We start from the raw sequence: 14812 nt of genomic DNA on the forward strand, positions 1-14812 counted from the left end.
TTTTTCACCTTGAAAGTGTTTGCATTTTCTTTCTTTATAACAAGGTAGGTCTTTTGAAAACTCATGAAAGTCAATGGCAGAACTTTAAATCAGTCCTTAAATATGACTCCAGTTTGGGCCAAGAAACACATTTCCCTGGTCATCCTTTATAGTAAATGTTAAGAGAAAATTTTATGGAGCATGACTGGGAGGAAGACCATTTTGGTCTCACTGAATTGCCTTCCAGTGGTATCTCTGTCTTGCCACCGAATGTGTAAAGGATATGGAAATGCAAGCAAATGTGAATAGTTGTCTGCCTTGCCCCTTAGCACATTGTAATGAATATGTCTTGAAACAACAAAAAAAAAATGAAAAAAACCCACTCCTAGAATTATTATATGAAAACAATGTATGCTGTGACAGTCCATTTCCAGTATATCAGCTGCTTTAAAATGTAAAATTATAGCCAATTTTAAAGAACAATTATGTCTATGTGTCTTGTTCTAAGTTAGTTTGTGGCATTTCTAAGTACCTTCTTCTGGTCAATTTTAAGAAAGAAATATTTTTTTAAGAGAAGAGATGATCTCAAACATCTGCTGTGTTAGTCTTGGGGAAACCTCCTATCAACTTGCTATTCTTTCATTTGTACTGTAGAATAGAATTGGAAAGCAAAGTAATTTTTGCTCTATAAAGTAGAGCTGTCCCATAACAGAAAGTACTAGCCATGCATAATGTAAACACATTGGTGCTATGGAATCTAGGCTGTCAATCTTGACAGCTGCGTTAAGTCAGTTTGAAAAGTGAATTTTCTGCACAAGCAGATTTCACCTCCACAGTTCTTTTAAGTGCATTTGTTATGGTAATTATCATCAGTAAGAATAGTTAGTTATCTCTTTGCTATTCCAGTACTGCATTTTGATTCATTTAACAGGTACTGGTTCCCATTGAAGCCCTGGCATAAAGTATAACTCCGTAGAGTTTGCTTTGCCAATCAAAATGCTGATCTGTGTGGCGGTGTCTTGCCTGTACCTGGCCTGTACCAAATCCTAGATGTGATTTGACTGTGTGTTTCCACCTTCCAAATTATTTCTGACACGTAATTGCCAGAAGCAATCCAGGCGACTCTTGTCAGATGGTTACATTGTGTAAACATGATTGTGTCTTCTAACGAGTAAATTCTCTTGCAAAGTACAAAGCACTGGGCTTTCAAATTCTTTCTGTCTTAAAAATACAGCTAGAAACCAAAATGCTTAAATGCAAACAGGAGTGAATTTCTATTTCTCATGTCAGTTTATGGCCAGGTTCTGCCTGGGTGCAAGGAGCAGGGGAAAGTGTGCCAGACAGTGCCCCTTGTGAGGCACAATGGAGAATCTTTTAAAAAACAGTGGATTAAAAGAATGCAGGGAGGAGCTGTATGAGAGTAGGAACTTGAATCCAACGCAGTTTAGTGTGTACCTGTTCTGGTTTTGCAGTTGTCTTATACCCAGGGGAGCCAGAATCCTATCTTGGTTGCAGGAGTGTATCTGTTTGCTTCTCAGGAACTTTGCTGGCCAGCAAGGATCATTCCTTCAACTTTCAGTTGCCTGAGTTATCTGATCTTAGATGAATTTCAGCACTCGTTTATAGCATGCAGTAACTTCTTGCCAGCTGCTAGCTTAGTGTTTCAGATTTTGAAGTGTGCTCTGTGCTGCTCTGGTTGTGAGGTGTAAGGTTTTCAAAGTGTGCTCTCAAGTTGTGCAGCTTATCCATACAGGTGAGCATTACACTGCTTTGTTATTTTACAGTTAAGGTAGACATGAATCTGCTCGTAAGGCATATGCGAAGGGCTGTTCAAACTGGCGAAGAAATGGGAAGTTCTATCCTTTCTGTTGCTTAACTATATAATGGGCAAATGATGAATTGGAGGGCTGTAATTCACTCTGCTACTGACTTGCACCATTTCATGGTGATTACACATGTACATTGCTCTCAGCTGTGTTTTCAGTTAAGCAAATATCTTATTTCTACCACAGCTGACACACAGCACTTGCAAAGTGCAGTCCTCATTAGTGGAGGTTCTTGCTGAATTTTGCTTACCAGGTAGGTAGCTTGGTCTGTTTCTCTCAACTATTTTAATAAGAGTGGAAAGTATGCATGTTTTTTAAGTGTGGTATTTTGTACAGTACACAAGTGCAAAATGAGATCTTTGGGGTTTTTTTTTCCCCCTACCTTGACTAAAATCTTTATTGTTTCTCAGTGTATGGCATGATTGTTTCTTCTGTTTTGTGGAGTGCTAAATATCCTGGAATTTTCTGTGCTTGCAGCTGACAGCCTAGAAAAGTGTAATGTCCTCTTTCTAAGCTTATTTTCTGTCATGTTAAATTTTATAAGCTGCTTTGTAAGAATTATTTATTTCCAAGACAACAAAATGTTAGTGAGATATACAGCATGTCCCTCAGTTCCATTGGGAATATTGAAAAACATTATTAGATATTTTAGAAGTATACAGTGTGAATTTTAAAAATACAGTTGTGTTTTGAAATAGTTTGCTGTTCATTGATCTGTCTGGTACGTGCATATTGTAGCTTCTACATGACTCATCTTTGTAATTATTCTACTCTAAAATATTTTTTTTTCATAATTTTTAAAGTTATCAAAAAAGAACTTTTAGAAATTAAATTATAGTACATTTTAAAATTAAAAACAATAATCTTGTTTATAAATAAGATTCCCTAGGATATGTTCTGTTTCTGTTCTATGTTTCAGCTCTTTAAGATCCTCCTAAAGCTGCTACAGCCCAAATTACCATTTTGCCTGTCTTATATTATCTTTTTTTCTTTAAAACCAATAACATAAATTTGTATTTTCTTTTCTTACAATTGCATATTTATTCTGGCTGAATTCAAGTTGCATCATACCACTGAAATACACTATAATTTCTGTGTAACAAAATGGGTCACATTCTTAATGAGCTGTTCACTGTGAGCATCTGCCTGAAGATGAAAATAATTGCTTCCAGATGTTACCATTTCAAGAGGGGACATTTACTTTAAACGACACTTTCTTTCAAAGCAAAAGTTAGACTCTGTAGATGCAAGAGCAATTGTCAGCTGTTTTAAATCAGTGTAGCTCCCTTGAAAACAAACTAGGGATAGTTAGCTATTTTATCTATTTTAAGGCAAGAGTTTTATGCCAGTTTACACTAGCTGAGAATCTGATTGTCCAGCTTCAGAGCAAACTGTAAATTGATTAAAATAAACCATTGGCTCCCTTCATGCTCACTTATACCAGGTAGTGCTTTAGTTTTCACATGGAGCTACTGAACTTGGAATGAGAGGAGTGAGGTGTTACTCTCCGTTGCATAACTGAGTGTAATTTGGGAGTCTATAGAAAAAGTAAGGAGTAATGCCAGATGGTGCACTCAAAGGATAGATCTTTTGTTAAAAATCTCTAGAGGGATGCCATGCCTCCTGGCCTTGTTAAGAGGTCTTCCTGTTGTGTCAGTACCAAAAAAAATTCTAAATGTTGTTTCAGTTCAACAGTGAATAGAGTCTGTCCATGGGGCCAAAGTCACCTCATCCTACTAGCCTCTTTGATGTTTAGTAGCCTTATTTCATATCAAACTTCTCATTTATAGCTACGTCTTAACCTGCAGAAGTCTGCTATGTTAACAGCTGTACAGAACCTGTTCCAGTCTGGACTGGAATGTGCCTCTGGAACCTGTGCAAATGAGTGTTTTCCGGGAAGATAGAGGAGTTATTTGTAATTATACTTGTAATTTGTAATCACCTTTGTAGGAAGCAACTGCTACTGGGATTTCATTAGGTAACTGCCTCTTAGTTTCTCAAAAAAAAAAAAGTCAATGCGTTATCTGTTCCTGGTTAGTGCTTGATTTATTTCATTCAGAGGAGAGGGGACAACAACAACAACAAAACAAAACAAAACAAAAAACCCACCACCAAACCATGAGACTACATTTCTGTTTATTTTCCCATCCATGCACAAATATCATTGTCAATGTAACATGGCACTGGGAATAGTGGGTGGCTTAGATAATTGGTGTTGCGATGCAGATGCAAGTTTAGTACTGTTTTTAATATGGGCAGTATTCCCCACCAGACTAAAACAATTTACATGTAGAGCAGATCTGGGTTCCGAATAAACTCTGACTGTATAATTTTTACAATAACCTTTGTGGCTTCCTTGGCTCCAAGCCATGGTCTACAACATACTGTACAGTTTGTGGAAGAGGAAATGATGAGAAAAGGATGATGGACAGGGCAGTTTCTGATCACTCGGTAACATCAGAGTAGATCCAGAATAACTATGGCAATTTCAGTTAAGTCACTTCCATGTAATTCAAAGCAGAATCTGTTGTGATTCTTCAGTGTGTTTCATACGATCAAAACACCAATGTGAGTTATGAATTACCATAAAATTTTTAACCATTTAGAAACCTATGTTCTTTTGCAAAAATTAATTAGGCACTTGGAAAGTTAGGTATTGATTTTTCAGTAAGGCTTAAACTCCTGAATGAATTTTTTTTCTCTTTGAAAAAGGAGGACGACAGAAGCATTTTATATATATAATACACTCAGTTAAGTTTTGGAAGGTCTTTTGCTTTGGCTTTGTTGAAAACTGAAAGATGCAATGAAGGTGGGAATATTGAATGTTTTCCAAACAGTGATACCACTCTGTCCAAAGTATGCCTTTCTCTGCAATCTGAAAAACAAACTCAGGGCACGCAAGCTAAAGTCATGGCCAATTGTTTCTCTTTTACACTGTTACTTGGTTTAGACATTGCCTTTTAGATTCCAGTTAGGGTGTACCACTTTTCTTTCACTCCTATTCCCTCCACAGTGTGTAGCCTTCAAAAGTTAACTACATGGTGTAAACTTTCAAGTACTATTAGCATGACTGCAGAGATGTTGCTTGTCTTTGGTACCCTGTTTTGGTTAGGGTGCTCATTCTGTAATACATCCTTTATTGAATAACACATAATAAGTTCTAAAATGTTTCATTGTAATACTAAAACGTAGCTTTGTCTGATGAGTATTTTAGGAAGTAGCCAACTGTTTTGTAATGTGTCACGTTGGCATTGTTTAGATTTGTGTTTGTTCTGCCTTAGTATTGTTTTCTGATTTCATGTTTTGCCTGGGGATTAACTCTGCCACACATTTTCTTGAAATAGGGAGGGGAACACAGAGGTTTAGTGATTAACATGGGAGAATGTTTAGGTGAAAATAGCTGTAGAACTTGAGAAACACACAGTTTGAGCAGTTCAAAGCATACACGCTGAGAAGAGAGGTAGAGAAATTTGCTTTCATATGAATTTGTCAATCGCTCCATTATTTATTTCTTTTTAAGTTACTTTTTCTGCCTGCAGTAAATGATTACATCAAATCTATCTTGCTGTGGTTTTTTTTCACTGTAAAGCAGTAAGAAGCCTGACTTTTGAAGAAGAGAATCATTTTGCTTTCATATTGAAAGTGTTAAACAGTGGGGTAGAGACTTTATATGGGTCTGCCAATAAATCACGTAGCATTCTGTCAGTGTTCAAATAAATAACTGGAGAAAATGTTCTGCTTTGCTTTCAGGAGTTGTTAAGTCGAACATCACTAGAGACTCAGAAATTAGATCTAATGGCTGAAGTTTCAGACCTGAAGATTAAGCTGGTTGGTATGGAAAAGGAACAGAGTGAATATGAAGAGAAACAGAATAAAGCTGAGGTGAGTTTCTTTCATTAGCTTGTTTTCTTTCTTTTCTGTCACATGTCTCTGGTATGCTGTCTTACACCTGAGCTTTTGAGCTGAAATCAGCATGCAATAGGATTTTCTGTGCTTACAGCACGTCCACATCATTGATCCTGTGAATTCAGTGGGGAATACGATTATGCATTTTTGGGATGTGGTTTCTTTTCCACTCTCTCATTATACTTCAGAGGTTGCTGTTTGGCTTTAATCAAGGCCCAAAGTCCCTTCCAGAAGTATACATTACAATTGGCATTCACTTAACCCTTTCCTTTCCACAGGAGCTGGACTGGCATGGCCGTATGAGGCCTACCAGAGCTTTTCTGTTTCCTCGTTTATGTGGCAGAGAAGATTGTAAGCTCAGTAGTATCAGGGGTTCTACAAACACTTAGATGGTCACCTTTGCTGATTTTAATTCATTCATGGCATGTGGGAGGGAAAGACAAGGGGCAGAGCGTTTTCCTCAAATGAACCTTTCCTCTTGTGGTTACATGATAAGTAGTGCAAGAAAAAAAATAATTTACATGCGTTGGAGGCAATTCTAATCCTTACTCCCCTTCAAATGTGGAGAGTTTTGGACATCAAAGCAGCTTTGCTTTTTACTGTATTGGTTAAGAAAGAGAGCATGAAACAGGGAATCATATGAACAACATCCATTTCATGGTAGTGAGCAGCAGGTGGGAGCTGGGGAGGAAAACAATTATGGAAGAGAGTAATTCACATGAGTTGCCATGTGTTGCCCTACTCAGTGGTCCTGTGAGGGGACCAACTGGCAGAAGAGGATTACCTGGTAAGGGAGGATTACTAGGTCCAAGATTTATCCATTGCTGACTGAAAAAAGACTTTAGGTTCCACAGTGGCTTACGAGAATTTGAAATCCAGGCAGTGTTAGAAAACTGTTTGTTTTCCATAATGTTGCTAGTGGAATATTTGATAACTATGCATATGTAATTTACCTGCAGTGACATAATATGTTTAGGGTGTGTTTGGTTTTTTTTGACTTACTTATCCTCTGAATTTTTCTTTCTAAATTAAAAAATAGTTTAAAGAGAGCAATTTCTGGCAGAGGTTGCAAGCCAGAGAGGCACCAGCTGCTGTTTTTACCATCTGTGGCCTTCTCCATGCTCTTTCACCCATAATTGTCAGTGTCTTGTGTACAGAAGAGCTAAACAGTCTCTTACTGCCTGAAAATCTAAACAGGTCTGTGCAGTGCCTAATTGCCACAGATGGGAGCCTGCTGCCAGCAGCCGCCTTCTTGAGAGGCCTTCAGCACTTCCCTTTGCACATTAAATTCCAGGACGAGGCTGCCTAAATTATTGCAGGACATGCGCAGTCAGCCTGACTCCTGGAAGGCAACAAAGCTTTTGAGGCTGTGATGAAGGTGAGGCTGTGACCTGTGAAATTCTTCTGCCACTTCAACAAGGTGTGTGACCCCCTCTGATGGAAAAGTTGGGCTTTATTGGCCTGGAAGCCTTTGTTGTATTGCTAAGTGTTAGGAAACATTCCTGAAAAAAGATGGAAAAGAGTTCTAATCTGATGGAAAAGTTGAGAATCATTGTGTTAAGTATGCCCTGAATTATTAACTACCCCAAGGTGTGATTAGATTTCTGGCCTGTTGAATGTTGCAAACCTGTGTATACAAAGTCAGGAAAATGGGTGTTGTAAGTAAAGCTGTGGGAAATAAACAGCATTTTTGGTTTGCTCGTTGAGCCATTTTTTAAATTATTTCAGATTGTCCTGAATAAGCATTATTCCAATTTGTCAAGATAAAGGGGTTGCTTTCAATCAAATTGGATGCTTACTTGAACTCTAATGCTTTAATGCTCTTTCAGCTCCTTTTACTGTAAATTTTACTAATTTTTCAATACAAGCACAATTTCAAACATCAGAATGAAGTTTATTAACGTATTTTCTTTATACTATTAGACTACAGCTGATGCTTAAATTTGGTAATAGTTTGGGTGTCTTCCTGAACTCCTTGCCTCCACTGCCCGACCACATCTTTCTAGTGAATAAACCACTCCTATGTACACAAACAATCTACCTTTAGTTTGCTCTTGTTTGTACATACACAGTTGTGTTGTGGTAACCTAATTGCTTCAGAGCGAAACAGTTCTCCAAACTGACAGTGACCAAATGAAATTAATCTTGCTGTAATTGTATCTCTGAATGTCCTGGCTACTACAACATGCTCTTACAGTGTATAGCCTCAAATGAAACTGCAATTAATATTTTTACACAAGTGGAACAAAGCTATGGGTGACAGAGCTAGAACCTTTCTTGTAGACTGCAGCTGGCCAATTACTGCTTTCAAAACTGAGTTTAGGATTGACAGAGGTGAGCAGAACAGTCATTTGATAGATTTGCTACTATCAGAAGTAATAGTCTGCAGTTTACACCCTAGTGCATGTGTTACAGAGGCATCCAGTAGTTAAACCATTTTAAACAGCTTGTTAATTATACTTCATGGCTGATCCTGCCATTTCTAAATATAATAACGGGGTATAAAAGTTTAAAATTAAATGTGACATTGCAGAATAATTCAGCTGAAACGTGTCTGCTCAGTGCTCTAATTTTGTGTCGGCTTACTTCACAGCAGCTGTTTCCAGTCACATAGAATTTATCTATAGAATTATTTCTCTGGTTGGATTGGGGGGAAACAAAGCAAATTAAGATGTCCTTCTAAATATGAGCAAGTTTTAATGTGTCAGATTCCTTTCACTTTATCTTGTGCAGCTGTGGTTTAGTTTTGTTTTTAGTTAGCAGCAAAGAGTTTATCAAGCATCTCTAACCTCGTCTCGAAGGTATTAATTTCACACTAAATGCCACTTGTCTCTGGCTCTTCAAAAGCACGTGCTAAATTTAAAGTGCCATTTATATTTGTAACACAGGGGCCAGGAGAATAGCTGCTTGGAAATGGACCATCTCACCCTTGGCTTTGGCATTTTAATTCTTTTTTTGTGGAATAATATTCTGCTTTTGCCACAGTGATGCTGTGAAGGTTTCTGAAATCCCACCTGAAGGAGTTTTTGTAGCTTTTCTTTTACCCAAGAACCCTTAGAAATTTTGGGAATGTGTTTTTTTTAATGTAGCAAGGTATGAGTGAGCAGCATTATCAAGTGATTAATGGCAGCCCAGATGCCTACTGTACCTGAACATAGGCAAGAGAGAGCTTCTGTCCCTATCAGGAGACTGCAGAAGTAATTGTCCATTTCAGATTGCTTAACAGCCCTTCTTATGTCCTACTTTTTCTTTTTTAGCATGGGATAAGTTTTGTGGTTTTTGCTTTTTCGTACTGAGGATCTGAAGTTTGCTAGAAGCTGTTGGGAAGTGTTTTGTGGCTCTTGTGTGGACACTTCTGAATTAATTATCTAGTACATAGTTACTTGCCATTTCAAAGAAATTTGAGTCAGTGAGCCACTGACTCCCACTGGCAAGTTTGGTATGTTGTCTCACCTGAATCAAATTCAAGATATAGTATGTTAGTGTTAATAGATTTTCATGCTGTGAAAGAATCTCAAAAATGAGAAGTCTTTTCTACCTTGAAACTAGAAACAACTATAAAGGCATACATTGCAGCTGGAGTTCATCTGTTTCTCCTCCAAGGACCTCTTATCCATCACTGGGATAAGGATTTCTGCCATTTCTGTACTGTCAAGTTTGTCCTGAGCGAAGTCTGTGTGGACACAGAGTGTTTCCCATTCCCATTTTTAATGTGAGGCAAAAGAGAAAAGAATTGCAAGGCGGCAGCAGAAGTGTTTCTGAACTCTCCCACATTGCCACAACAGGAGCAGCTGTCAGTTTGTGCTCAAAAGTCTGTGCATCTTGTTTGAGCAGTGGTTCTTCAGGACCTCGTACAGGTTAACACTGTTCTCCGTCAAAGACAAGCACAGACTAAAGCCTTGGTGCTTAAAAGAAAGCAAGGGAGATGCATGTGTGTCCTGGCAATTCCGGTCTCCAGTTGGTACTGCTCAGTGAGTTATCTGATTGTGGAGGTGATGACAAAAAAGAAACAAAATCAGAGAATAAAAGATGGAGAAGTTGTGGATAGTGTCTAAATTGTACATACAGCTAGTACTACGGGTGTTCTGCTCTGCAGTGCTCTGATAAGAGGACGAGTTAGGGGGATGTTCTCCTCACCAGTGTCCTACTGTGTTGCTGCAAAGTGTCTAATGTGGCCGCTGAACATACGAAGGGTATGGTTTCACCTAGGAGAGCTTTTCTTAACATGTGCAGCCTGGCTAAACATGTCAGCCTATAAAAGACTGGATATTGCAGAGTTGGTATGCTAGGGGCCAGTATTCTTTCTACATTTTTTGATTGTTTATGGAACTAGTCCTCACTTACATGCATTAAAGGTTTGTTGGATGAAAGAGGATGAGCATCAGACATTGTGATCCTGATTGAGAATAATATGTATAAAGTGAAATATATACAACTGCTTTTCTGAATTTCATCTTAAGCACAGTGCCCTAGAAAAATACTTAATTGATGTGAAACTTTTTTACGTAACTAATACATACACTTTTGAAAGGAAATCTTTGTGAATGTTTAAAGTTGACCGTGGATGCAATTTGAGATTGGTTGTGTTAATACTTACCTGGTCGGAATAGTGTCCTGTCCTTGCAGTAGCTGTTCCCTAGCCTTGAGATTATTGGTTCACCAGAGAGCTGAATTTACAGGAGGACTGTTGTCCATTGTAATGAAGAAAAAAAAAAAAATTTGCCATGTCATCTGTTTTCTATCCATTAAAATCTTTTTCACTCCTTTGGGAGATGGCTTAATCTCATCAAATTTATTCCACTTGAGAAGACTGAGAAGTCACAAAACGTATGTTGTTAACGTACATGAAAATTAAGAGAAAGGCACTCCAAACTTGTAATACCTGAGAAAATACCCAGCACTATTTGCTACTGAGTTAGGGAATGTAAGTGAAACGTTATATAGATTTTAATACTTGTCTTTGGATTACTTTCTGTAGCTGGATGTTTGTGTGTGTGTCACTGGTAACTGTAATTCCAAGAAGCGGGCCAGCAAATCGGTGCATTTTAAAGTCATGGCTTTTTCTTCCATGGTATCCTTTGATTTCTCCTATGTATGTTGCTTAACTCTTTCTCCATGTCAACATACTGCCTAGCCAGCAAGCTAGGTAATGGAGTTATTTTTCTGACCTATGCTAGACCTGGAAACAGAATTACTTTACTAGTAAATTCTCTGTATAAATTGTGAAAGAGTAGGTTATGGCCCCAACTGAGCACTTGGCAATGTCTTCCTAGTGGATGATTTGGCTGTGTAAACAAATGTAATCAAGTCCCATTTCAGCAAAAGTGTGCCTCTGAGCCAGCATGTTAAAATATGTTCCAATTTTTCCTGATATCTGACTTCATGTGACTGTATAAGTTTCCAAAAATGAGGGGCCAAATTCTGATCTTCACATTAGAATCAGAATCATGAATTAGTCTGCAATATAGATTCTGTTCTACTTAAACTGTACCTTTGTGCAATATTCCAGATTTATACCCATTCACATATACTTTATCAAAAGGGAAACACGTAATCTGTCTTTTTTTAGTTTGCTTTTGATGTGCTTCATGTATTTCTCTGTGCTGCAACTGTAGAAATACCTTCTTTGCATCATTTTCTTTCTCACCTGTCTCTCTTTTTGTCTTTTTTTTTTCTCCCTTTCTTCCCATGTCTTCAGTCAGTAGTGAACCTGATCAGTGAGCTACAGGAGCAGATGTGTAGACTGCAGCTGGAAATTAACAGTAGAATCCAAGAAAGAAAGTCTCAAGATAGGAAACCAGACTTGACACCTAATGGTCCTCAGTCTAGCCCAGGATCAGTGGTAGAGACTCTCAGCCAGAAGAATTGTTCTCGGTGTGATGTACGAGAAGTACACCTTAGCAGAAGCCTGTGTATTGCCTCTTCTCTTGCAGAAACTACATTAGGCTAACCAGAGCTATGTTGTGAATTATTGGCATTAATCTTTGTGGCTTTCATTAGCAAAGAGTGAGGTGGTCATAAAAATTACCAAAAAACCCCCCACCCCAGACACCCACCCCGATTATCGGGACAAATTTGGTGACCATTGGTGTCTGTCTACTAAAGCACAGATATCTGTAAGACCTAATCACCTCTTTCAGGTTTTTAATGCTTTTCATTTTACTTGTCAGTCTGTAGTGCTTGTGTGGTGTGGGGTTTTGTTTTTTTTTTTGGGGGGGGGGTTGTGTTTTTTTTTTCTTCTTAGTTGAGCTTTATCTGTTTGATATGCAGCATGCTAGCATGGGTTGGTAGTTTGCTACTTTTCCTCATGATAATGTCACCCTAGCTGTGCATGATGGTGCACCCTAACCAGTCCTCTGAACACAGATTATTAATTCCTGAATATCTTAAAAACTGAATGCAGGTATAAAATAAAGTTGCAGGTAAGACTATCTGAAATGTATCCTTTATTTTTCTAATGATAATATGAATGAAAAGAGCCTTAATAAAAATAAAAAGCAAATCCAACACATTTCTGTTTATTCTCTGACATTAGCAGTTACCAGAAAAGCATTTTTGAATTTACATTACAGATCCTAGTTGTATTTGGTCAAAACTATTTCACATGTCAAAACAAAAGCTACTTTGTATAAACTGCTTAAATTTACTGAAGGTGGAATGATACTGGTATGCCTGAAAAAGTTAATTTTAATATCTGCTTTTAATTCAGTTTGCTTGAGTTACCACATCTCTTTGGTTAAAATTTGGATCCCCAGAACTCATTTTATAAGTAATCTGCTTATATTGTGAGGGAGTTTTTCAGTACTTTTTCCTCATAGGTTGATTTTGCAAAAATAACTCACTTGGGTATGATGCCAATTTTGAAGAGTGCTATTGTTTCTGAGCTTGCTTCTGTCCAGAGCTGGCTAGCGAACTATTAGGCTACAGTACAAGCTGCATATTGAAGAAATCATCTGAGAGTCAAATCTGGGAATAATTTAAAATAAACATTAATTTAATCCAAGATATTAGTATGTTTAATGTATATACTATACAGGATTCCAAAATTGGATTATGCTTCCGAATTTTTCCTTTCCACAGTTCATTTTAAAGCATTTGTTCTTGTGAGAGCTCCATCAAGGATTTAATAATATTGTCCTTCAGAATGAACAATAAGATATGGTTCTATCAAGGAAAGGGAGAAGGGACATTTAAGAGACAAGTTTGTCAGAGGAATACACAGAGAATGATGGGAACCCTGGCTGGCTGCAGCTCTAGGCTGCATCAACTCAGTTTGCAGTGGCAAATGCCAATGCTGAAAGTAGCATATTTGTAGTCGTATTTGACTGTATGTGTATGGTATTAAATGCCTGTAACTTGCTAGATACTATTTAGTCTGAGTGTTCTTTTTCTTGGTAAGTAGCTTAAACACCTATTTGGGGAGAGGATTGTCACTAATGAAAGTTAGTAATCTTTTAGCACTGCATGTTTCTGCTTACTTTCTGAGGTTACTGAAAAAAAAAACCAAAAACAAAAAACCCAAACTAAAATGACAAAAAAAAAAACCCAACCCCCCCCAAAAAACCCCAATAGTTAATGTTATATGAGACTGCAGTTGTGGATTTTTGGCTCATTTTCACTTGACCAGACTCAGCTATCTTCCTTAATACGACTAAGAAATTTGTTCATAATTTCAAGTGGAGAGTTTGAGAAAGTATTCCTTATCTCTCAATTCAAAATAGTTTTTGTCTTAAACTAGGTCACAGTTTTTAATGTGGTGGTTCGGTGTTCATTACTCTGTGGTTCATGCATGATCTGTGAAAAATTAATATCTACCAGAGAAATCTTACTTTTAGCTGCTGTTCTTCCTTTGCAGGGTTTGCTACAGGAACTTAAACACCTCAAAATTAAAGTGGAAGAACTGGAAAGTGAAAGAAATCAATACGAGTGGAAATTAAAAGCAACTAAAGTAAGCAAGAATACTTGGCATTTACTAATGACAGACTTAGTTCAGCTGGAAAGGGATACGGTCCACTTCTCACCAATATTTACTTCTCTTACAGTTGTCTTGTGTCAGGGCCTACTAAGAAGTCAAGTTTTCTTCAATCATCTTTGGAATAAGTATTTTGGTTTAAAGTTTTTGTAGCTTCTTTTTGTGCCTTTTACTCCCTCCATGCAGTTTCCAGTCTTGTACCTTCTTATTTAAAAAAAAAAAAAAGGACATTTTGACTTACAAAAGACCTGTTCTGAGGAAAGACCTCTTTGAAGGTTTTCTGTCTTTTATTTGTGTAATGGTGACAAGCCTCTGTGGAATATAGTTTCCAGACTGATGAGACATGCAAAGTTGGTTGGATGTTCACTTACTATGAAATTTCTTTTAATAGCCATTAAGCTCAAAATAGACTATTAGATCATCTACTTTGTCTTCATGTATAACGAAGTGCATAGCTGCCTTACCCTTCTGTTGACCTTAAATCCTGGAAAGCTGTGGGATCATAATCTGGAGAAACTTGACATTTGAAACATTTCATCATTTTCCTCAGTAATTAATTCTTCTAGTTGAACATTCTTATTGTTAAACAGCTGCACTTTACTTCTAGTTTGAATTTCTAGTCCTATTCCACTAGAATAGAAAGCTCCTTACTATTTTTCCCTGTTGAGGTACACTTTGTGCTGTAATCAGATCTCCTTTTATTTGTGTAGTACTATGATTCCTGTTCATACAAATGACTGACTTTTTTGAGTTGTGGTTGAATCTTGGGAAAACGTTTCAAATTATTAAACTGAGTTTTCTTTTTAATACTTGATCTCGAAATGACAGACATTATTTGTATTAGCATTTCTTTCTTTTGAGAATTCTTGGATGAATATTAAAATGTTGCTATCATATCTTTTTTCCTATTAAGATAGTAGCTCTTGTATCCATGAAAATGTTTTCTCTGACGTGGTTGATATGAACAGTCTTCGGGAAAATATTTTCTCAAGCAGTGTGTGGCCAGCCGCCAAGACAGATAAAGATTATAGAAACTGTAGGAGCAGAGTGAAAATAAGAAAGAGGAATCGTAAAACCCATTGAGTGAGAGCAAATGTAGGACTAGAAAGGAAGAAAAGTACAGGGAAAG

At 37.4% G+C, this 14812-nt stretch overlaps 1 protein-coding gene across 1 annotated transcript in view; it reads left to right on the top strand.

Annotated features, from left to right (window-relative positions):
* PPFIBP2 (PTPRF interacting protein, binding protein 2 (liprin beta 2)) overlaps positions 1-14812 on the top strand; it is an 87102-nt gene that overhangs the window by 45144 nt on the left and 27146 nt on the right. Inside the window, exons 6-8 of the mRNA XM_009703285.1 lie at positions 5556-5687; positions 11410-11592; positions 13567-13659. Coding sequence (XP_009701587.1) covers positions 5556-5687; positions 11410-11592; positions 13567-13659 — 408 coding nt within the window. The remainder of the gene's footprint in view (positions 1-5555; positions 5688-11409; positions 11593-13566; positions 13660-14812) is intronic.

Source organism: Cariama cristata, unplaced genomic scaffold, assembly GCF_000690535.1.
Source record: "Cariama cristata isolate BGI_N322 unplaced genomic scaffold, ASM69053v1 scaffold3577, whole genome shotgun sequence".
NCBI classification, from domain to species: domain Eukaryota; kingdom Metazoa; phylum Chordata; class Aves; order Cariamiformes; family Cariamidae; genus Cariama; species Cariama cristata.